The sequence below is a fragment of the Salmo trutta genome, chromosome 2 (assembly GCF_901001165.1).
Source record: "Salmo trutta chromosome 2, fSalTru1.1, whole genome shotgun sequence".
NCBI lineage: Eukaryota > Metazoa > Chordata > Actinopteri > Salmoniformes > Salmonidae > Salmo > Salmo trutta.
In genome coordinates, this window is record NC_042958.1 from 15,317,949 (window position 1) to 15,339,636 (window position 21,688).

Sequence of the window (21,688 nt, forward strand, 5' to 3'; positions counted from 1 at the left end):
GTGTCTCTCTTTTCCACACTCAAACTGAAATCATACCAGACTATTTCAAGTCCAATAAGATAATCACAATTCACTTTGCACAAATTACTTAAAGGAAATTGTTTCATTAGTCAGAATATTAAGCATGTTGGTAATTAAGTTTTCAACTATATCTACAACCAGTTAGCAAGTTGGACATTTCAGAGTTTCCTAGTTCTGACTACCATGTGAACGCGCCATAAATATCTTTGGTATGACCCTCTGGTTCTGTTGAGTCAGCTGCAGTCTTCAGTATCAACACCAGTTTGCATGTTTAGTGATAGACACTACCTGCACAACCCACATGGTGGCAGCAGCTCATAAGCTTGTTACCAGGAGGTACATGATGTAACAGACAGCCTTGACCCAGCTGTTTTGTTGTGCTAGACTGGTACTGAAAGACTCACCTCTGAATGCTTTCAACTGTGACTACTATACAGCTATGGTAGCCTAATACTATACAGTTCCAGATTTTAAACAAAAAAACAACTTTTCCACCATTTAGCAGACATTCTTTTCCAGAGCAATTTACAGAAACAATTAGGATTAAGTACCTTGCTCAAGGGCATGTCGACAGATTTCTCACCTAGTTGGCTCTGGGATTCTGGCCCAACGCTCGACTACCTGCAGCTATGGTGGCCTACTGGTGTTGAGAAATGATTAGAGTGCATCCTTTTCATTTGGACAGTGTCTTTATTGTACGCACACACAGACTCCGTTCTACATTAGTCAGAGTACTAGTCGTTTTAGCTAGCATTCCACTACTTGCCACACGTTCTTTGGCAAATTACACAGAGTCCAAGAAGTGGAATGAATAGCTGAAAATAGACGGCAACCAGGCTAATTCTACATGAACATGAGAGCAGTTGGACTCGTGCATGAGTCTGATTCATATTGATGAATGATTTAGTGTGAGTGTCCATGGTAACCGTCGCCTCCACAGCCCACACAAACACTATCTGGAGTCATGATTGTGTGGGCTGTGAAAACAATTCTTCCCCAAAAACATCTGCAGATAATTCTCCTCTATTGAAGCGGCTAAACTGACAACCCTGTCCAGACCCCTCTGTCTCACTGCATACTTGTCTGTTTGTATCTACAGATACATCTATATCATTCTACCCTCTGTCGGTGGGAGAATCAAGAAATATTTTAGTAAAGTCCTCAACATTACCCATGTCCTAGCACTGGTTCCAATAGCGACGGTGGGCCTGGGCTACAGTAGGGCCTCCTGGGTCATGGCCTGAAACATTTAAACTGAAATAAGTGAAAAAGTGCTGAATTGAACATGTGGTTGCAGGCAGTGTTGCTCAGGTGAGAGCTTAGGTTTGTGTTAAGAATGTAAAAGTCTACAATCAAGCAACATACATTCAATGTATTTACAGTTATAAACAGACTCACAACACAAAAACACCCTACATTCAAATTTGACATTAAAACCATCTCTGAGAGTAAAAAAAAAAAACTGGAAAAAGAGACACTCATCCTTTTAGTATGAAAAGAGCAATAAGACAGTTATCCACAATCATCCCATCACTGATTCATTGTCGGTCAGTTGTCCTGAAGTTCTAAAGCAGACATTGGCCCCCGACCTCACGCCACTCATCTGCTTTTCATCTAATCAGCACAGGCCTGCTGGCTCCGGACACAGCTAATTGGATGAGCCATGAGGGAAGGCTAGGCCATCGGCACCAGGGTGGAAGATAATAGGATAACCACACCAGCTCTGCTCACGCCTCCTCGCTTTGTCCAGCCTAGCAGTCACAGAGCATAAAGCTTTGTACATCTGTACACCCATGCGCACACACACCCATGCATGCATACAAACACACATACTCACACACAGCTCTCAGAATGATCTCTGTTAGTACACGCACACATATGGCTCCCAAACAGTGAGTATGCTGGTGTCCGTTAGCCCCAAACTATCCAAGCCACCATATAGACGAACCCCTGACCACTAGCTGACCAGGACAGCCCCGAAAAAGCTGCTCCTCTCATCCATGTCGATGGCGGAGGCGTTGCTAACGGTGACGAGGAGGCGGTCCCCGGTGGCCAATGGGAACAGCCCTCCCTGGTGGGCGGAGTGCAGAGAGAACTGGGAGTCCCGGGACCAGCAGGAGGTACGGCTGGTCTTCATCAGCAGGATGGGTACCGGATAGGAAGACACCTGGAAGAGGGGGCGCACAGCACCACCACTATACAGTAAGATTTAACTGTTGAAACTGGAAAAACGTATAGGACAAGTTCAGATGGCACCTTAATTTCAAACCATTTTTTTGTTTCATGTCTACAAGCCCCCTGAGCATGACCCTGGCCCTGTGAACTCACTTTCTTATAAACATACTGCAACATGGGCCTCCCCCTCTGCTCCCTCTCCTCTTCCTCCCCCTCCTCTCCCCCAGGGTGGGTGTGTCTGAAGTAGGTCTGGGCATAGATATAGTAGAGTCCTGGGCAAGGCACCACCAACTCCCCATCAATCAATCGAACGTCCTGAAGGAATGCCAGCCCTTTATGCCCCTCCCACCACGAGATCTTCTGCCCCTGCACACGCCGCCCGGGAGAAGCTGTGGCCAGACAGGAAGGAGACAGGCATTAGTAGGCAGGGTCAAGGGTCAGGAGTTAGACAAGGCTGGGTCTTTAGACAGAATAGAATCGGTTAAGAATAATATAGAACAGCTTTAGTGAAGTAATATTTGATATATAAATATATATGCATACCTCACATGCGACCCATAATAAGACTATGCAATTAATATGATCAAAGTATTAAAATATTTATCTGACTCCATAAAGATGATTTAGCAATGGGTAAACAGGACTATTGTTGAGTTACAGAAATGGTTTATCAAGAAAGGTTTGAGAGTTGATATTATCAAAGGCAGATATTTCATAACTTTGTAATGAATGAACTCACATACAAGGCATAAACTTAAGTTACAAGGCATTATTAATCTGGGCATGATCAGAGAGAGGGATACAAAGATTCCATGGAAAGAGAGAAGTCATAGCCTGAAAGGCCATGCCCCAAGAGTCCCTGGGGTGGAGAAAGAAAGCACGAGAGTGTATCTCACCAGAGCAGATCAGGAACAAAGAGAAAGAGTCAATGAATCGGAGACTCCTTTATAACATCTGATTGTTTGGATTCAAAAGCTGAGTTGTTAACCAATAGCATTACTGTAAAGTTAACATCTAATCAGATATCAGAGCTACAGGATGTTATCACAACAGAACCTCTACTTCACAGACGTGTGTGACAGAATGGGGGTGTCAAGAGCAACACAGAGAAGGCTGATTTCCTGAGAAGACAAACTCTCTTGCCTACAGTAGACAGGGCTGGGTCTTAAGACAGAATAGAATAGGTTAAGAATTGAACAGTCTGCGGACATATGTTGCCTCAATCCCCTAAATACCTACTGTATTATGGAAAGTGGGCTCCTCTAAGATGCCATAGAGCTCACATGGGACAGATATACTGCATATATTACCAGTTACTGTAGTGATATAAACTCAGCAAAAAAAGAAACAGCCCTTTTTCAGAACTCTGTCTTTCAAAGATAATTCGTAAAAATCCAAATAACTTCACAGATTTGCATTGTAAAGGGTTTAAACACTGTTTCCCATGCTTGTTCAATGAACCATAAAGAATTCATGAACATTCACCTGTGGAACGGTTGTTAAGACACTAACAGCTTACAGACGGTAGGCAATTAAGGTCACAGTTATGAAAACTTAGGACACTAAAAAGGCCTTTCTACTGACTCTGAAAAACACCAAAAGAAAGATGCCCAGGGTCCCTGCTCATCTGCGTGAACGTGCCTTAGGCATGCTGCAAGGAGGCATGAGGACTGCAGATGTGGCCAGGGCAATAAATTGCAATGTCTGTACTGTGAGACGCCTAAGACAGTGCTACAGGGAGACAGGACGGACAGCTGATTGTCCTCGCAGTGGCAGACCACGTGTAACAACACCTGCACAGGATCGGTACATCCGAACATCACACCTGCGGGACAGGTACAGGATGGCAACAACAACTTCCCAAGTTACACCAGGAACGCACAATCCCTCCATCAGTGCTCAGACTGTCCGCAATAGGAGAGGCTGGACTGAGGGCTTGTAGGCCTGTTGTAAGGCAGGTCCTCACCGGTAACAACGGGCACAAACCCACCATTGCTGGACCAGACAGGACTGGCAAAAAGTGCTCTTCACTGACGAGTCGCGGTTTTGTTTCACCAGGGGTGATGGTTGGATTCGCGTTTATCGTCGAAGGAATGAACGTTACACCGAGGCATGTACTCTGGAACGGGATCGATTTGAAGGTGGAGGGTCCGTCATGGTCTGGGGCGGTGTGTCACAGCATCATCGGACTGAGCTTGTTGTCATTGCAGGCAATCTCAACGCTGTGCGTTACAGGTGTGGTACCCTTCCTGCAGGCTCATTCTGACATGACCCTCCAGCATGACAATGCCACCAGCCATATTGCTCGTTCTGTGCGTGATTTCCTGCAAGACAGGAATGTCAGTGTTCTGCTATGCCCAGCGAAGAGCCCGGATCTCAATCCCATTGAGCACGTCTGGGACCTGTTGGATCGGAGGGTGAGGGCTAGGGCCATTCCCCCCAGAAATGTCCGGGAACTTGCAGGTGCCTTGGTGGAGGAGTGGGGTAACATCTCACAGCAAGAACTGGCAAATCTGGTGCAGTCCATGATGAGGAGGAGGCACTGCAGTACTTAATGCAGCTGGTGGCCACACCAGATACTGACAGTTACTTTTGATTTTGACCCCCCCCCTTTGTTCAGGGACACATTATTCCATTTCTGTTAGTCACGTCTGTGGAACTTGTTCAGTTTGTCTCAGTTGTTGAATCTTATGTTCATACAAATATTTACGCATGTTAACCTGTTTGGGATAGGGGGCAGTATTTTCACGGCCGGATAAAAAACGTACCCAATTTAATCTGGTTACTACTCCTGCCCAGAAACTAGAATATGCATATAATTAGTAGATTTGGATAGAAAACACAAAAGTTTCTAAAACTGTTTGAATGGTGTCTGTGAGTATAACAGAACTCATATGGCAGGCCAAAACCTGAGAAGATTCTATACAGGAAGTGCCCTGTCTGACAATTTGTTCTCCTTCTAGGGCATCTCTATCAAAAATACAGCATCTCTGCTGTAACGTGACATTTTCTAAGGCTTCCATTGGCTCTAGGAAGGCGCCAGGAAGTGGAATGAGAGCTCTCCAGTCTCTGGGCGAAAAACAGCAGGGGTTTTTGTGAGTGGTCCTTCTGAGAACAATGACACTGAGGCGCGCGTGCACGAGACGACTCCATTTTTTTCTTTCAGTGTTTGAATGAACACAACGTCGCCCGGTCGGAATATTATCGCTATTTTACAAGAAAAATATAATAAAAATGTATTTTAAACAGTGTTTGACATGCTTCGAAGTACGGTAATGGAATATTTTGATTTTTTTTGTCACGAAATGCGCCGGCACGTCACCCTTCGGATAGTGACTTGAACGCACGAACAAAACGGAGCTATTTGGATATAACTATGGATTATTTCGAACGAAAACAACATTTGTTGTGGAAGTAGAAGTCCTGGGAGTGCATTCTGACGAAGAACAGCAAAGGTAATCCAATTTTTCTTATAGTAAATCTAAGTTTGGTGAGGGCCAAACTTGGTGGGTGTCAAATTAGCTAGCCGTGATGGCCGGGCTATGTACTCAGAATATTGCAAAATGTGCTTTCACCGAAAAGCTATTTTAAAATCTGACACCGCGATTGCATAAAGGAGTTCTGTATCTATAATTCTTAAAATAATTGTTGTTTTTTGTGAACGTTTATCGTGAGTAATTTAGTAAATTCACCGGAAGTTTGCGGTGGGTATGCTAGTTCTGAACATCACATGCTAATGTAAAAAGCTGTTTTTTGATATAAATATGAACTTGATTGAACAAAACATGCATGTATTGTATAACATAATGTCCTAGGAGTGTCATCTGATGAAGATCATCAAAGGTTAGTGCTGCATTTAGCTGTGGTTTTGGTTTTTGTGACATATATGCTTGCTTTGAAAATGGCTGTGTGATTATTTGTGGGAGGGTACTCTCCTGACATAATCTAATGTTTTGCTTTCGTTGTAAAGCCTTTTTGAAATCGGACAATGTGGTTAGATAAAGGAGAGTCTTGTCTTTAAAATGGTGTAAAATAGTCATATGTTTGAGAAATTGAAGTTTTTGCATTTTTGAGGTATTTGTAATTCGCGCCACGCTCTACCATTGGATATTGGTGAGGCGTTCCGCTAGCGGAACGTCTGTCCCTAACAGGTTTTAAGTTTGCTGAAAAAAAACGCAGTTGATAGTGAGAGGACGTTTCTTTTTTTCCAGAGTTTTTATAATCACTTCGAAGCTCTCCCCTCACTGTGGTGAACACACACACACCTGAAGAACATAGCACACACAGGTGTGAGCCACATGCCCCCAGAGTCTAACCTGCATTCATCTAACACTCATCATCAGTCTTCAAAGGGTGTAAACTAAAACATGTCTCACCTCCTCCCTCCCTCGCTGCTTTGGGAGCGAAGCTGCCAGTGACGTGGGCGGCAACTTTGGGGCGAGAAGAAGCCTGGTCCTCCATTGCCAGTGAGGGCAACACCCCAGACATCTCGTCTGACAGAGAGAGACAGAACATCAGTTAGTTGTCATCAGTTAGTGTGGTCATCAGTCAGTGATAACAGCATAGAACTTGTAAAATAGACACAGGGAACAAGCTGCTGTTTTGCTACAGTTGTATGACTTAGTTCTATAGGTCAGACAGGTACTTACACTATATATACACAAAAGTATGAGGAAACCCCTTCAGATTAGTGGATTCAGCTATTTCAGCCACACCCGTTGCTGACAGGTGTATAAAATCGAGCACACAGCCATGCAATCTCCATAGACAAACATGGGCAGTATAATGACCTTACTGAAGAGCTTAGTGACTTTTAACGTGCACCGTCATAGGATGCCACCTTTCCAACAAGTCAGTTCGTCAAATTTCTGCCCTGTTAAAGCTTCCCCGGTCAACTGTAAGTGCTGTTATGGTAAGTGGAAACGTCTAGGAGCAACAACAGCTCAGCTGCAAAGTGGTAGGCCACACAAGCTCACAGAACAGGACCGGCGAGTGCTGAAGCGCGTAAACATCGTCTGTCCTCGGTTGCAACACTCACTACGAGTTCCAAACTGCCTCTGGAAGCAACGTCAGCACAAGAACTGTTCTTTGGGAACTTCATGAAATTTGTTTCCATGGCCGAGCAGCTGCACACAAGCCCAAGATCACCATGCGCAATGCCAAGCGTCAACTGGAGTGGTGTAAAGCTCGCGGCCATTGGACTCTGGAGCAGTGGAAACGCATTCTCTGGAGTGATGAATCACACTTCATCATCAGGCACTCCGACGGACAAATCTTGGTTTGGCGGATGCCAGGGGTACGTTACCTGCCCTAATGCATAGTGCCAACTGTAAAGTTTGAGGCTGTTTTTCATGGTTCGGGGTTGACCTCTTAGTTCCAGTGAACGGAAATCTTAACGCTACAGCATACAATGACATTCTACACGATTCTGTGCTTCCAACTTTGTGGCAACAGTTTGGGGACGGCCCTTTCCCTGTGCATACAGAAATGGTTTGTCGAGATCGGTGTGGAAGAACTTGACTGGCCTGCACAGAGCCCTGACCTCAACCCCATCGAACACCTTTGGGATGAATTGGAACGCTGACTCTGAGCCAGGCCTAATCGGCCAACATCAGTGCCCGACCTCACTAATGCTCTTGTGGCTGAATGGAAGCAAATCTCCGCAGTAATGTTCCAACATCTAGTGGAAAGCTTTCACAGACGAGTAGAGGCTGTTGTAGCAGCAAAGGGGGGACCAACTCCATATTAATCCCCATAAATTTTGAATTGAGATGTTCGACAAGCAGGTGACCACTTACACTACATGACCAAAAGTATCTCACCTCTAACTGCTGAGGAGATCTCCCTCTGATATCGCTGAAACAGAGACTGGAGAGAGACAAAGAGAGAGAGATAAGGATAAGATAGAGGCAATTTGTTTTACACATTTCAAATAAAAGCACAAAACAGTATTGCACAAACTGTGTGTGTGTGTATGGAGTCTTTGTGTGTCTCTGGCCAGGTGAGAACATTCCAGTGCTGATTAAACCACAGCGGATCCCATCCCAGACTGCACCATAAAGACCCCATTGTATGTCTGAAACTCTGCTGAGGGGAGTGAAGTTGCTGATCTTAGGTCAGTTTTGCATTTCCCCCCTAATGGTTAAAGGCCCAGTGCAGTCAAAATATGTTTTTTTCCTGTGTTTTGTAGCATATTGTACAACAGCTGATGAAACTAACACTGTAAAAGTGTGAAAAATGATCAGTGTTATTACCTGATAGATCGTGGTAGAAAATACAATCTATACTGAACAAAAATATAAACACAACATGCGACAATTTCAAAGATTTTACTGAGTTACAGTTCATATAAGAAAATCTGTCAATTTAAATAAATGCATTAGGCCCTAATCTATGGATTTCACGTGACTGGGCATGGGTGCAGCCATGGGTGGGCCTGGGAGGGCATAGGCCCAACCACTGGGGAGCCAGGTCCAGCCAACCAGAATTAGTTTTTCCCCACAAAAGGGCTTTATTACATTGGAGGTAGCTTATGGTAGAGAAAGTAACAAAATGATGTGGAAACAGCTCTGTTGGACATTCCTGCAGTCAGCATGCCAATTGCACACTCCCTCAAAACTTGAGCCATCAGTGTTGTGTTACAAAACTGCACATTTTAAAGTGGCCTTTTATTGTCCCCAGCACAAGGTGCACCTGTGTAATAATCATGCCGTTTAATCAGCTTGTTGATATGCCACCCCTGTGAGCTGGATGGATAATCTTGGAAAAGTAGAAATGCTCATTAATAAAATTTGTTCACAAAATTTCAGGGATTTTTTATTTAAACTCATGAATCATGGGACCAACAATTTACATGTTGTCCAGTGTACACAGGACTTTCTAATCAGCATATTTTGCATGGGTGGAGTTTTGGCTAGCTTGGTGACATTACTAGGCGGGAAATTAGTTAACAGACCAATAACAATGAGAGTTCCAAACCTCTTTGCCAATAACAGCCAGTTCTCCCCTCCCAGGCAGTCTTAGCAAAATTCTTCCTTGAGAAATAGTTTTTGTTAAAAAGCTATTTTTGTTTCTTTTTCACCATTTTTATGAAAACCTCTGTAACAGTACATAAACTTTTACTTACTTGTTACCCAGAAATGATTTGATATTGATATAAAAAGGGTTGCATTGGACCTTTAAAATTAGGATTAAGGGAGAATAATCTGATCCTAAATCTGTGGTTAATGGTAAATTCCATAGGGAGCACCTCTGTCCTTTTTATTTTATTTAGCTAGGCAAGTCAGTTAAGAACAAATTCTTATTTACAATGACGGCCTACCCCGGCCAAACCCTAACGACGCTGGGCCAATTGTGCGCCGCCCTATGGGACGGTTGTGATACAGCCTGGAATTGAACCAGGGTCTGTAGAGACACCTCTAGTACTGAGATGCAGTGCCTTAGACCGCTGCACCACTTGGGAGCCCTCCTGGAAGACTTGGGCCCCGTGCGAGGCAGATACCTACTCGATGAGGATATGTGTGTGTGTGTGTTACCTTCTCTATGAGGGTGTGTAGTTGCTGTGTGACCTGCCAGCAGGGGTCTCCTCTCCCCTCGGTCGGGGAGCGCACGTACCCCCCTCTGAGGTCAGACCGTGTCAGACAAGACACACTGCTCCTTGCAAATGTCTCCTTCATCTGAATAACACACACACACACACACACACACACATTTAATTTCAATAATACACACCTCCTACATAACACAATGTGTATTGTCGTTGGGGGTACTTGGGGGACCGGAGTTGAGAAACAAACTGTAGTTTACTTCAGGGCCTCCCTTTTACACTGTAATGAAACTAATAATGCCATGTTCAAATGGAGTGACTGTCTAAAGTCTTTATAAGTAACATTCCTCTGTATATGTATTTTAGGTTTCAGTATCCTACTGTATACAGGTTGGTAATGATTAGCATCCATAAACACTGATGAAAATCACTGAGAGACAGACAGAACTAGAGAGAGACAGACAGAGAGAACTAGAGAGAGACAGACAGAGAGAACTAGAGAGAGACAGACAGAGAGAACTAGAGAGAGACAGACAGAGAGAACTAGAGCGGGACAGAGGAGAGAGAGCTGGGGGAGTGCTAGGGGGAGGGAGAGAGGGGGGGAGTATAGGGAAGCAGAGAGGGAGAGTCAGCATTGTTGCTCAATCATTATGGAAATAATCCAGGTTACTAAAGTACAATCAAATCAAACTTCATTTGTCACATGCTTCATAGACAACAGGTGTAGACTAACAGTGAAATGCTTCCTTACAGGTCCATTTCCAACAAGGCAGAGAGAAAGAGAAGGTAAAACATGTCATAAAAATAGAGCACAGCTGCAGGAGAGGATAACACAGAAGGTAACACAAAAGTCAATCATTTACAGTTTCACTAGCACTTGAGAACGCACTAAACATTCCCTGCAAAAATAAGGTGAAACAATAAGCAAACAATAAAGCTGGAAAATTGGCATATCAATAGTCTGAGTTTTAGTTCTTGCAGGCAGCCTTTTGCACAGTTCTCTACACAGAACTCCCTTCTATCCCAGCACAGCACAACACACAAACACTCTTTATTTTACAGAATGCACTGAGCGTTCTCTGCAGTGCACACGTAGGCATTTTTTATTACAATATTATTATTTTTCCACCTTTATTTAACCAGGTTGGCCAGTTGAGAACAAGTTCTTATTTACAACTGCGACCTGGCCAAGATAAAGCAAAGCTGTGCGACACAGAGTTACACATACACAAACGTACAGCCAATAACACAATAAAAAAACTTTTTTTTTTAACATTAAACAAACAATTCAGGTAATTAACTTGCAAGGCAACACGCTTTCCTGCAAAAGCTTTATTGGAGAAAACCTACTTTCTCCAACTGTATGCGCACTGCGCAAGACAACATCGCATAAGCACAAACAACCCGTATCAAACCAAACCTGGGTCAAATACATTTCAAATGCTTTCAACGTTGGCCTACAGCCTTTGTTTGCCCGAAACAATGGGGCCAATGGAATAGTCCCAAAAGTGCAAACTCCAAGCTACATGAAGCGACCTCATATACTTCAATAGTAAGTGTCTGTATACTACCCCTCCTTCTTCCCTGGTTCTTACCGTGTTGAGGACGTTAGTGAAGTAGAGCACGGTGACGGTAACGGCCACTGTCTGCAGCAGAATGGCCGCGAGCAGCAGAACCCCGAGAAATGTGAAGCCGCTCGAGCCTCCCGCCATACCGACCACCGCCTCGCGCCCTGCTCTGCTACGCTCCGGTTTCAGAACAAAAGCGGAGGAGAGAGTAACTATAACTTCTGCCCCCCTTCCTCCCGCACAGAAAGAGAGAGAGAGGGAGGAGCAGGCAAGGCCACGGTGAAGAACAAAAACATAACTTGAGTCATGGAGAAGATTTCGGTTCTGGCTAAAGCTGAACCAACACTGATACGCAGTTATCATTAGGCTCGGAAGTTAGTCTGCTATAGACTATCTGTTGTTGATCACAGAGATTTAGGCCTAACGCTATAGGCCTACACATCTGCCCTTCTATTCAACCACTGTAGGCATTGCATATAGCTACGTGGCAATGATACATGTTTATATTATTCCATCATTCTATTCCAAACGAAAAACAAGATTATTCTGTTCGGTTTATAAATGGATCTTGTTTCTCAGTTTCTGTATTGTAAACATCTGGCCTCAATCTGTGCTCCGTGCATGCGTGTCCCCCTGAGAGTCTCGGACTTATTCGGTTTCACTTGGTATTCTGAGTGTGGGGGGGTTCAGTCAGTTCCTTGTTCTTATTAGTTCCAGTTGAAATGTGTGTGTGTGTGTGTGTGTGTGTGTCTGTCCTCTCCCAGCCAGCTCTGTTTCGGGGACTTGGGGAGGTCTGAGTGATAGAGTCATCATCATTATCCCTGCTGAGAGTGGCTGGACAGGAGACACTTTATCTATGATGTTACACACACTATCACTTTTTTACTCCCCAAATCCCTCCCCCTCTCCAATTTTTCAGTTCTTTCCCAACTTTGTCCTCTAAAAATACTCAACTACTAATGCTACTACTACTACCACCACTAATAATAATAATAATACAGTACTACTACTACTACTACTACTACCACTAATAATAATAATAATAATACAGTACTACTACTACTACCACTAATAATAATAATAATAATAATAATACAGTACTACTACTACTACTACTACTACTACTACTACTAATAATAATAATAATAATAATACAGTACTACTACTACTACTACTACCACTAATACTAATAATAATAATAATACAGTACTACTACTACTACTACCACTAATAATAATAATAATAATACAGTACTACTACTACTACTACTACTACTACTAATAATAATAATAATAATACTGTACTACTAATACTCCTACTAATAATAATACTACTGTACTACTACTCTACTCCCCCGCTCTCTATTTCCTGCTTCTTTCCCAACTCTCTCTCTCTCTCTCTCTAGACCTTGGTGTCGACATGACCTCAGATCTCTCTCCCAGCTAAACAATTCAGTCAAACACACGGCTGTAACTCACACACACACACACACACACACACAATACAGCTAAACAATGCATCCATGACCATTGCAGTAATATCTGGCACACGCACACTACAGGGGGGTGGGAGGCGGGAGACAATAGAATGGGCCAATTGGAAGATTGGGAATCAGAGAACTGACCAATGGCCAATGAGGAAATGTTGGGTTTTCCAGAGTTCTGTTTTTGGCATCGTTTATTTTTTCTGACGCCAGGAAAAGCCCCAACTAAAGTTGATCTACTGACTGTGTGACTCTATGACTGTGTGTGTGTGTAACTAGCACCATTGTAGTGGGAGCTGCTAACTCAATGCCTCATTTCACTTCAGGAATCAGTCAGTCAGTCAGTCAGAACCAACCTACGACGTGGGGGGGGGGGGGAATACAATATCAGAAGCCCCTTTTCTACCTGGTGCTAACATGCACCCTTTGTCATGATCTGGTCCACATCCTCATTGTGCCCACATTTTTAGAAAGGTGTAAATAATTAAAGGACACACTGATTTGATTGTGATCAGCTCGTCCTGACCACCTCCTCAATCAAGTGTAAACATATCTGGATGGTCAAACCATTTAAAATAGCATTATACCAGCCTCTAAAATCATTGACAGGTAGCACTGTTCACTTATTGCATCAGTAATTGTCTTAAAATAAATACATTCATATTTTTTTAAAGAATATCCATTGAATAATTGGCATACACGGAAGCCCCAGCCAGTGGCGGTTCTAGACCGTTCTAGATTTCAACTGGGGGGGGGGCCAAGCTGGGGCCAGTTGTACTGTTAGAGGGGCCAGTTACATTAGACGTTATTGTTGTCATATCATTTTCTTCACTGCATTGCAGGCAAAAGACCATGTTCATAATCATTGTTGCCACTGTCTAATAACGGATGTAAAAAAAGAAAGATAGCAAAAATTTGTTATGTAAAAATGATTTCATACTCCACATTTAGGGGGGGCAAAATTGTTGTCACAGGGGCACTGCCCCCCCCCCCCCCCCCCCCCCCAGAAACGCTGGTGGTCCCAGCTTATATATGTAAGCATTTCACTGTTAGTCCACACCTGCTGTTTACAAAGCATGTGACAAATAATATTTGATGTGATTTCACTTTCCAGATCTGTCTACATTAGTAAGATGTCTTGGCACAATGCGTGCCTGACTACCTCTGGAGGTGGTCAAAAAAATCTGATCACAATGCATCTTTTAATCATCTACACCTGTCTGAAAATGTGGGCACAATCAGAATTTGGAAATCATCTTTTTTTAATTTAACTAGGCAAGTCAGTTAAGAACAAATTCTTATTTAAAATAACGGCCTACACCAGCCAAATCCAGACGACACTGGGCTAATTGTGCGCCGCCCTATGGGACTCCCAATCACAGCCAGTTGGAATACAGCCTGGATTCAAACCAGGGTGTCTGTAATGATCCCTCTAGCACTGAGATGCATTGCCTTAGAACGCTGCGCCACTCAGGAGCCCAAGACAAATGATGCATGTTAGAACCAGGTATAAACGGGGCTAGATACAGACTGTCTTTATGTTGGTGTCTAGCACACTGCCCTGAAGCACAAACTCTCACTCTCTCCACCCCTCTTCCTCCCATTCTCTCTCTCCCTTTCCCTACTTCTTCCTCCCCTACTCCCCCCTCCATCTCTCTCCCTCATTCTCCCTGTCAGGAAGCAGTGAACAATGTAACCTTTACTCTCAGTGATAACATTCTCCTCTCACATTACCCCATCGACTCCCACACTTCTTTTTTCACATCCTCTCCATTTTCATTCTGTAGGTTTTGTTTTCTTTTGAAATAATCATCCAGCAGCAAGTGATTAACAGGTTACTCCCCAGGGCACAGAGACTAACTCCCCAAACAAGGTCAGGGACACACACAAACATGCAGTCAATTGCGCACACACTCAGATGTGTTGATCGAGCATGTACTGTACCTGTTCACCTTCTACTGTCATGTGACAGGTCATGTGATCATCTGATGGGTCAGGTTACTCTCTTCCTCTTCAGGGTGTGAGAAAGAAAAGAGACAGGAGGTAGAGACAGAGACCAGGAAAGAGAGGAAGGCAGAAATCGAGAAAGAGAATGTGAAGGGAGAGCGTGAAAGATAGAACATTAGAACAGGTTCCCCTATTCTCAATTTGGGACGCCATCTCCTGTCTAAAATCTTCTGCTACCATTCAATTCACACACTCACATAGCTGGCGTGCTAGTGTGTGTGCATGTGTATGTGTGTATGTATGTATGTATCTGTCTCTCTGTGTGTGTGTGTGTGTGTGTGTGTGTGTGTGTGTGTGTGTGTGTGTGTGTGTGTGATTTTACCCTGTAGCAATAAAGAGACGTGCCACTCAGCTTCAAAACACCCTGGAGGTTCAAACTGCATTCTTTAAACTGGAACAGCACACACACACAATTATTATTTTTAACAGGAAGAACATTTTTCACCTCCTGAGTGGCGCAGCAGTTTAAGGCACTGCATCTCAGTGCAAGAGGCGTCACTACAGTCCCTGGTTCGAATCCAGGCTGTATCACATCCGGCCGTGATTGGGAGTCCCATAGAGCATCACACAATTGGCCCAGCGTCGTTAGGGTTTGGCTGGGGTAGACCGTCATTGTAAATCAGCATTTGTTCTTAACTGACTTGCCTAGTTAAATAAAATAAAAACATTTTTCACCTGTAAGTATATTACAATACTGTGCTCAGAACAGGAAGTTTGCTGAACCAATACACACCACTGAAACTTCAGATCCATTTAGACTCAACATCAGATAAATATATATTTTATGTACATATATTCATTAGTTTAAATTCTCTTAAGTGATAATATAAAACTGTTCACAGTTTTGAATCTCAAACAGAGGCCTTTGTTCCCTACCAGTTTACAGTCAGTCGATTGAGTCTTGGAAGTGGTTTTCTAATCTGTAGAGCACAACAGTGTCACCATCTGTCTAGTAGTGGTATTACACCCAGGGTTAATAGCCAGGCCCAGAGCCATATGTCTAAATGTATGACTTTGGCCAGGCCTAAAGTACATTGAAATGTCCTAGTGGTCAACAAATATCAGGCAAAATGAAAACACATCAACATAATACGCCAAACCAACAGCTATGTACATTGTGTGAGAAAGGAGGACAGATCTTTCTAAAAGAAAAGAAGCCAATTTAGAATACTTGGAATTCCTGGTTGACATGGCTTTATATCTTCACATAACACAAACACCTGATCCTTTGACGCATTTAGAACAGACAATATTCCTTATACTAAAAACACACGTTCTATGGTCAATGTTCTCTCTCTCTGAACATAACATATCTTGACACAGGGCACAGACGTCATCTCAACGTCTAGTTTTGATTTACATTTGGTTGAGTTGTCAATAACGTGAATTCAACAAACAATTTCACTATGTCATTGGATTTAGGTCAAAAGTTGGGTGAAAAAAATGACAAAATTCCCTTAGGTTAATGACTTTTTGCAAATCCAATCAGTTTTCCATCACAGATTTTTTTTAAGTGGAAAAAATGTTGATTCAACCATTTTTGCCCAGTGAGTTACTTAATTTCTAAAATAAAATCTAAAAAAAAATCATTTTCAGCCTGTCTAGTCTCATGCCGTGTCAGATTCTCTCTTAGTGGTCCTATACCCTGGTAAAACTATTCCTCAGGGGCTGTAGTTAAAACATGTGGTGAGGTCTGTTTCTTGGCTCTCTTCTGCCTGCTTCTCTAAGCTTGGAATGGTCAAATAAATAAATACTACATATTATTGCACAACCCAGAGATTCCACACAGCTGTGTATGTTGGTCAGTCGTTCAGTGTATCAGACTGTTAGCTTTCAAAGCTTTAAATCAGTTTCCATAGACAACTGACAGTTCACTGTCTTTACATTGAACAACCACAGGATCAGCTAGGTAGTCAAAAGGAAAGAGGCATGGGAGGTGTGGTTGTCTGGTTGCCTGGACGTTTTAGTCCTAGTGGTGCTCCTATTGGGCTCTAGGTTGTGATCCTATAGTTTTGATTCTCAAACATAACTTGGGTTCCATAGGGTTCTGTGGTGGTCTTGACTACTATTTGAGATGGTCTGGTCACACAAATGTCCTAAGTGGCAAAGGTTCGGATGGGTATTGTCATCTGTCGGCGTAGTAATGAACCCGCCCTTCGCAACGCATGTAACTCCAAACTGTTCAAACAATTCACACCCCTTCTGCTGGAGGAGAAAAAAAAAAACGTGGCCGTTTTAAAGCAAATTTTCTGCAATTCCACACATTTTGACATGGGGCGAAAAAAACTGTTGCAGTGTCTTATGTGTGTTCATATGATACCTGAGTGATTCAACAAAATCCATGGGGGCCCCCTTGGGGTCGAGTCCCCTGCCCATGATAACTACTCAACAGCAGTAAGTTAAAAGCCTGATAGATTTCTTAAAAAATAGATTTTAAAACACACTGTCCGTAACGACCCTCTTCTGGGTCCGATTCCAGACCGCGGTCCACCTGTTGAGTATGGCTGTTCTAGAGGTTGTGGTCTAGCCACTGGATGTAGTTGTCCAGACTCCTCTGGCCAACGGAGGACCAAAACGGCCAAAAGGAGAATACCATGCAGCCGTGGAAACCGTCGTCATAGTGAACACTGGTAACCGTGACGCCCGCGTCCTGTAGTCTCCTGGCGTACATCAACCCATCGTCCCTCAGAACGTCAAACTCACACGTCATCACGTACGCTCGCGGCGTTCTACCCAGAATCCCCTGTTCTGCAAGCAACGGCGCCGCTCGAACATCCACCAACCCCGGCACTATCCCCATGACCTCTCGCGACCCAGTCTCCATGCCAACGGGCCGGTAATGCTTTTGGTGTTTGGCCGCGAGCAGGGAGGTCCAGTTGAGATGAGAACGGATGGAAGGGGGGATGGAGGGATGAAGGAGGGAGGAGGGGGAGGAGAGGAGATGAGGGAGGAGAGAGGGATCAGCCCCCAGGTAAATCAGCCAGAACCTAGAGAGCGAGAGGAAGGTTAGTAACAGGTGTGTGTGTGTGTGTGTGTGTGTGTGTGTGTGTGTGTGTGTGTGTGTGTGTGTGTGTGTGTGTGTGTGTGTGTGTGTGTGTGTGTGTGTGTGTGTGTGTGTGTGTGTGTGTGTGTGTGTGTGTGCTGTACCTGGCCATGAGGTGTCGGTGCAGGATGGGTACGTTGTGGTTCTGTTGGTAGGACGGGGTGTTCAGGTCTAGAGCCTGGAGGACTGGGTAGATCAACGCCTGGATACTGAACTTCACATTCATACTGTCATCTGCAGAAATCTGTGGCCAGAAAAAGAATGTGATAGTGTGTGACTGTTTATGTGTGTGAGTGTGTGTGTGTGTGTGCATGTGTGCATGTGTGTACGTTTACGTGCGTGTACCCGCTGGGCCACGGCTGCAGCGAGGTTCCCCCCAGAGCTGTCTCCAGACACCCCCACCCTGGCTGGGTTGACCCCATAGCGCTGCAAGACCTCTGGGGACAGGAAGGCCTTGGACGCTGCTAGAGCATCATGGTACTGGTCTGGAAACACTGCATCAGGGGCCAAGCGGTAACTATGGTAACAACAATTAACACACCATAAGTTAAGTTAGTATAAGTGCCTTGCTCGTGGGCACAATGGTAGCCTTCCGGTTGCCAGTTCGGTTCCCATATGATTTATGTAGATATATGTTTTTAAAGTATTAGTGGTTCTGATACTCACTCAACCGACACAACGACTGTATCCAGCTCTTCAGCCATCCTCCTACACAGCAGGTCATAAGATCTCATTCCTACACATACATACAAATGCAGAACATTTTGTGCATAAACACATATGGAAAGTTTAAAAAGACACTCTAGCACACACACACTTACGTCCGCTGCCAAGGGCCCATCCCCCACCATGGAAGTAAAGCACTCCCCTCCTGAGCTTGGCTCCTCCTCCAACTGGCTGGAACACTCGTGCGGGCACGCCCCCCAAGGCGGAGTCAGTGACACTTACAGTAGGACTAGACCATGGCTCAATCACCTCCAACCGAGACACCACAGAGTTCAACATATGGACACTGTGACACACCCCTAGAGCTTGCGCCGCATCACCCTGGAATACACACACACACACACACACACACACACACACACACACACACACACACACACACACACACACACACACACACACGCTCAGTTTAATATCTGTGACGGGATGTATAAACTACAACCAGCCATCCAGATATACTGTATAGGGTGTGGGGACTGGTACTGCAGGTCTCAGTGTGAGTCATCTTCTACAGTATTACTAATAAACTAGGTAGGTGTTTGGACTGGTAGTTCAGGTCAGAGGGAGGTTAGGTAGGGACACAGGTTAAGGCGTGTTGATGACTCTCAGCCACTCCTCACTCTCTATTTCATCAGATCCTCACTGTTGTTGACCACTTTTGCACAAGGCCAGTGAGCACTGCGACAATTTTCATTATTTATTTATTTGAATGGAGTCACTATTGAGACCAAGGTCTCTTTTGCAAGGGAGCAAGGAGCCCTACATATACACAATTTTCTCAAAAAAATAACGATTTTTTTATTTATTACAAATACTCAAGAAAAACAACCACATTCCACAACAAGGAGGTCTCCAATCTGTTCTATACATGGACTGCAAAGAAACTAAAAGCAGTTTTACCTAACTGAGGATTTTCAGGGTTAGCCATCCCTGAGATCAGATATGGTAACTAAAGATTAATAATGATGTTAGGCACGGCGGGAGTTTTTGTAAGAGAGATGTATAGATAAAAAGAGATCGATGAATCAACCTATGTGACTTCAAAAGGGCCAGCCTACTGGAAAAGAATGCAGTATACTGAACTTATCACCACACAAGGCCTGTGTGTATGTGTCCTTATTGTAGCTGGCCAATGATAGAGGTTCAAAGTTCAGACAGTCTGTTCAAGTAAAGGCCTATTAATGTCATGCTACTACTCTCCAACCCAAAACACTATTACCAGAGGCGACATGCCCATAGGGTGCACAGGGGTACGGGCCCCCTCAGATTTGTCCTGTTGATATATATCATTTGTATTTTTTTTTTTCTCTGTAACACTACTAACCACTTAGCAATTATATGAAGCTGGGTTTAACTAGCCCAGATAAGTTCCCAATCTCCCAACCTCATAACTAGCTACCAAGAAGCCATTTCAGGCTATCAATCAAGTTAGAGTAGCTAGCTTGTCCATCTATCTTAGCTGGCATGCCTGCTGGCAAGGTTGATAGACTTTAGAAAAGCAAGCAATAACTAAATGTACTGAATAAGACCCAGATATTAGCAGAGATGCAGAGAAGCATATTTAGCTTGTTTAAAAAAGAACCACTAGTCAGCACGATACAGATAGCTCAAGAGGTGTGCTTAGATATGCAGAAATATAGTTGTATTGGCCTCCCAAGTGGCGCAGTGCTAAGGCGCCACTACAGCCTGGGGTTCACCACTACAGCCTGGGACCCCATAGAGCGGTGCACAATTGGCCCAGCGCCGCTTGGGTTAGGGTCGAACTTTGTTTCCTCCGACACATTGGTGCGGCTGACTTCTGGATTAAGCGAGCAGTGTGTTAAGAAGCAGCGTGGCTTGGCGGGTCGTTTCAGAGGACGCATGTCTCGACCTTCGCCTCTCCCAAGACTGTTGGGGAGTTGCAGCGATGAGACAAGGTCTTAACTAAATTGAGGAGAAAAATGGGGTAAAATTTAAAAAATATATAGAAATAGACCGATTTTTTTACATAGAATTAAGCTTATTTATTATGGCTCTAGATTGCAAGGGAAAGCATTTTTCAGGTGTTTGAAAAATGCACAATTCTCAAATGTTTCCCGAGACCACACCCCTCACATACTTTGTGCCCCCACAGATTTTGGGGGTGCATGAAGCCCCTGACTGGTGCCCTTAATGGACTGTCAAGGTACTATAGGTTATTTGACTGTCCTGTGGGCTGTATGACCTGATAGGACCCATAGGCTAACCAGGTCACTGCACTAATGTCATGAACCGACTAATTCTAGTATTCAATACTATTTACAGCAAAACACCTGCCTTAACTAATACGTTCTATTCTCAAGTCATTACCAGTCAGTCCTACCGCATGTATGAAGCTCCGGAACAGCGCGTCCAGCAGAATGAGCTTCCAGGGCTCGCTCACCGTACTCGGTAACGGAGTATAGACGTAGTAGGCAGCCGCCACCGACAGCAGCACGCCCCCGGACCAGCGGAGCCTCATAACTGCGGGGAGAACGAACTGTCACCGGGGCACATTCACCCGATAAAAGAGATGTGAATTGAATTCACGGTGACGCGGTTTTTTCTGTATCCCCGTGGTTGGTAGAGGTCGGTTTAACATTGGGGGTAAGCGAGAAACGTAGACAAGAATGAGGATTAATAGTGGTGTCAGAATAAAAGTCTTGTTATGATTAAAATTATTATTGGATTCCAAGTATTTTTGTTCAACAAGACCATTAGAGTCCAGTAGGCCTAAAATATAAAATCAGATACAAGAGCATCTGTTATCAATATTATACAGTTCAAAATAGGCCTAGATGTTGTGGATTTCAGTCTGAGATGGCTTTTATTTTGAAGTTTGCTCCCGGCTTTTGCTTTCGAAAGTTAGCTGCATTACGTAAAATCTGATAAGGAAATCCTCAGGGTTGCGTAAAGAGACGCGTAGCGCTCATGGGAACTGTAGTTTAAACTAGTCAAACTATTCAGACTCAACTACAACAAGATGGGAGAACTTGACAAATGTTTCGTCAGGAATAATTTAATACATTTGAAGGGACAACCACAAAGTAGATATATGTCATTAATAAGGATTGACAGTCAGTGCTGGGCTTGAACGTCTACTCACCCGTAGCATGAAGGCA

At 43.9% G+C, this 21,688-nt stretch overlaps 2 protein-coding genes across 5 annotated transcripts; both read right to left on the reverse strand.

Moving 5' to 3' along the window:
- Positions 1-691: 691 nt before the first annotated feature.
- On the reverse strand, positions 692-11,726 carry LOC115151840 (tumor necrosis factor ligand superfamily member 10). Of its 2 annotated transcripts, none has more exons than XM_029696128.1 (6): positions 11,338-11,726; positions 9,732-9,872; positions 8,019-8,064; positions 6,573-6,689; positions 2,350-2,591; positions 692-2,188 (listed from the first exon to the last, which is right to left on the reverse strand). In XM_029696128.1, the coding sequence occupies exons 1-6, from the start codon at positions 11,671-11,673 to the stop codon at positions 1,979-1,981; spliced, it is 1,092 nt and encodes a 363-aa protein (XP_029551988.1). In that variant the 5' UTR covers positions 11,674-11,726; the 3' UTR covers positions 692-1,978. The 2 variants fall into 2 exon arrangements, with proteins under 2 accessions (XP_029551988.1, XP_029551997.1); XM_029696137.1 differs by having other exon boundaries at positions 2,350-2,585; positions 11,338-11,706.
- A 4,235-nt stretch (positions 11,727-15,961) lies between these two features.
- LOC115151851 (neutral cholesterol ester hydrolase 1) lies at positions 15,962-21,187 on the reverse strand. Of its 3 annotated transcripts, none has more exons than XM_029696149.1 (6): positions 20,911-21,187; positions 18,665-18,890; positions 18,510-18,579; positions 18,189-18,360; positions 17,948-18,087; positions 15,962-17,787 (listed from the first exon to the last, which is right to left on the reverse strand). In XM_029696149.1, the coding sequence occupies exons 1-6, from the start codon at positions 21,046-21,048 to the stop codon at positions 17,310-17,312; spliced, it is 1,224 nt and encodes a 407-aa protein (XP_029552009.1). In that variant the 5' UTR covers positions 21,049-21,187; the 3' UTR covers positions 15,962-17,309. The 3 variants fall into 3 exon arrangements, with proteins under 3 accessions (XP_029552009.1, XP_029552019.1, XP_029552027.1); XM_029696159.1 differs by having other exon boundaries at positions 20,898-21,026; XM_029696167.1 differs by lacking the exon at positions 20,911-21,187 and having other exon boundaries at positions 18,510-18,551; positions 18,665-18,814.
- Between the last annotated feature and the right edge of the window lie 501 nt (positions 21,188-21,688).

What these genes read in the sequence shown, in the direction of transcription:
- LOC115151851 (XM_029696149.1), bottom strand. Translation starts at nt 21,048, where the DNA reads ATGAGGCTCCGCTGGTCCGGGGGCGTGCTGCTGTCGGTGGCGGCTGCC. An exon ending in CTGCAGCCGTGGCCCAGCGG is followed by an intron (nt 18,088 to 18,188) that starts GTACACGCACGT and finishes TTCTGGCCACAG; the next exon opens with ATTTCTGCAGATGACAGTAT. An exon ending in CACCGACACCTCATGGCCAG is followed by an intron (nt 17,788 to 17,947) that starts GTACAGCACACA and finishes CTCGCTCTCTAG; the next exon opens with GTTCTGGCTGATTTACCTGG.
- LOC115151840 (XM_029696128.1), bottom strand. Translation starts at nt 11,673, where the DNA reads ATGATAACTGCGTATCAGTGTTGGTTCAGCTTTAGCCAGAACCGAAAT. An exon ending in TCACTAACGTCCTCAACACG is followed by an intron (nt 9,873 to 11,337) that starts GTAAGAACCAGG and finishes TGTGTTATTCAG; the next exon opens with ATGAAGGAGACATTTGCAAG. An exon ending in TGCAGTATGTTTATAAGAAA is followed by an intron (nt 2,189 to 2,349) that starts GTGAGTTCACAG and finishes CCCCTCTTCCAG; the next exon opens with GTGTCTTCCTATCCGGTACC.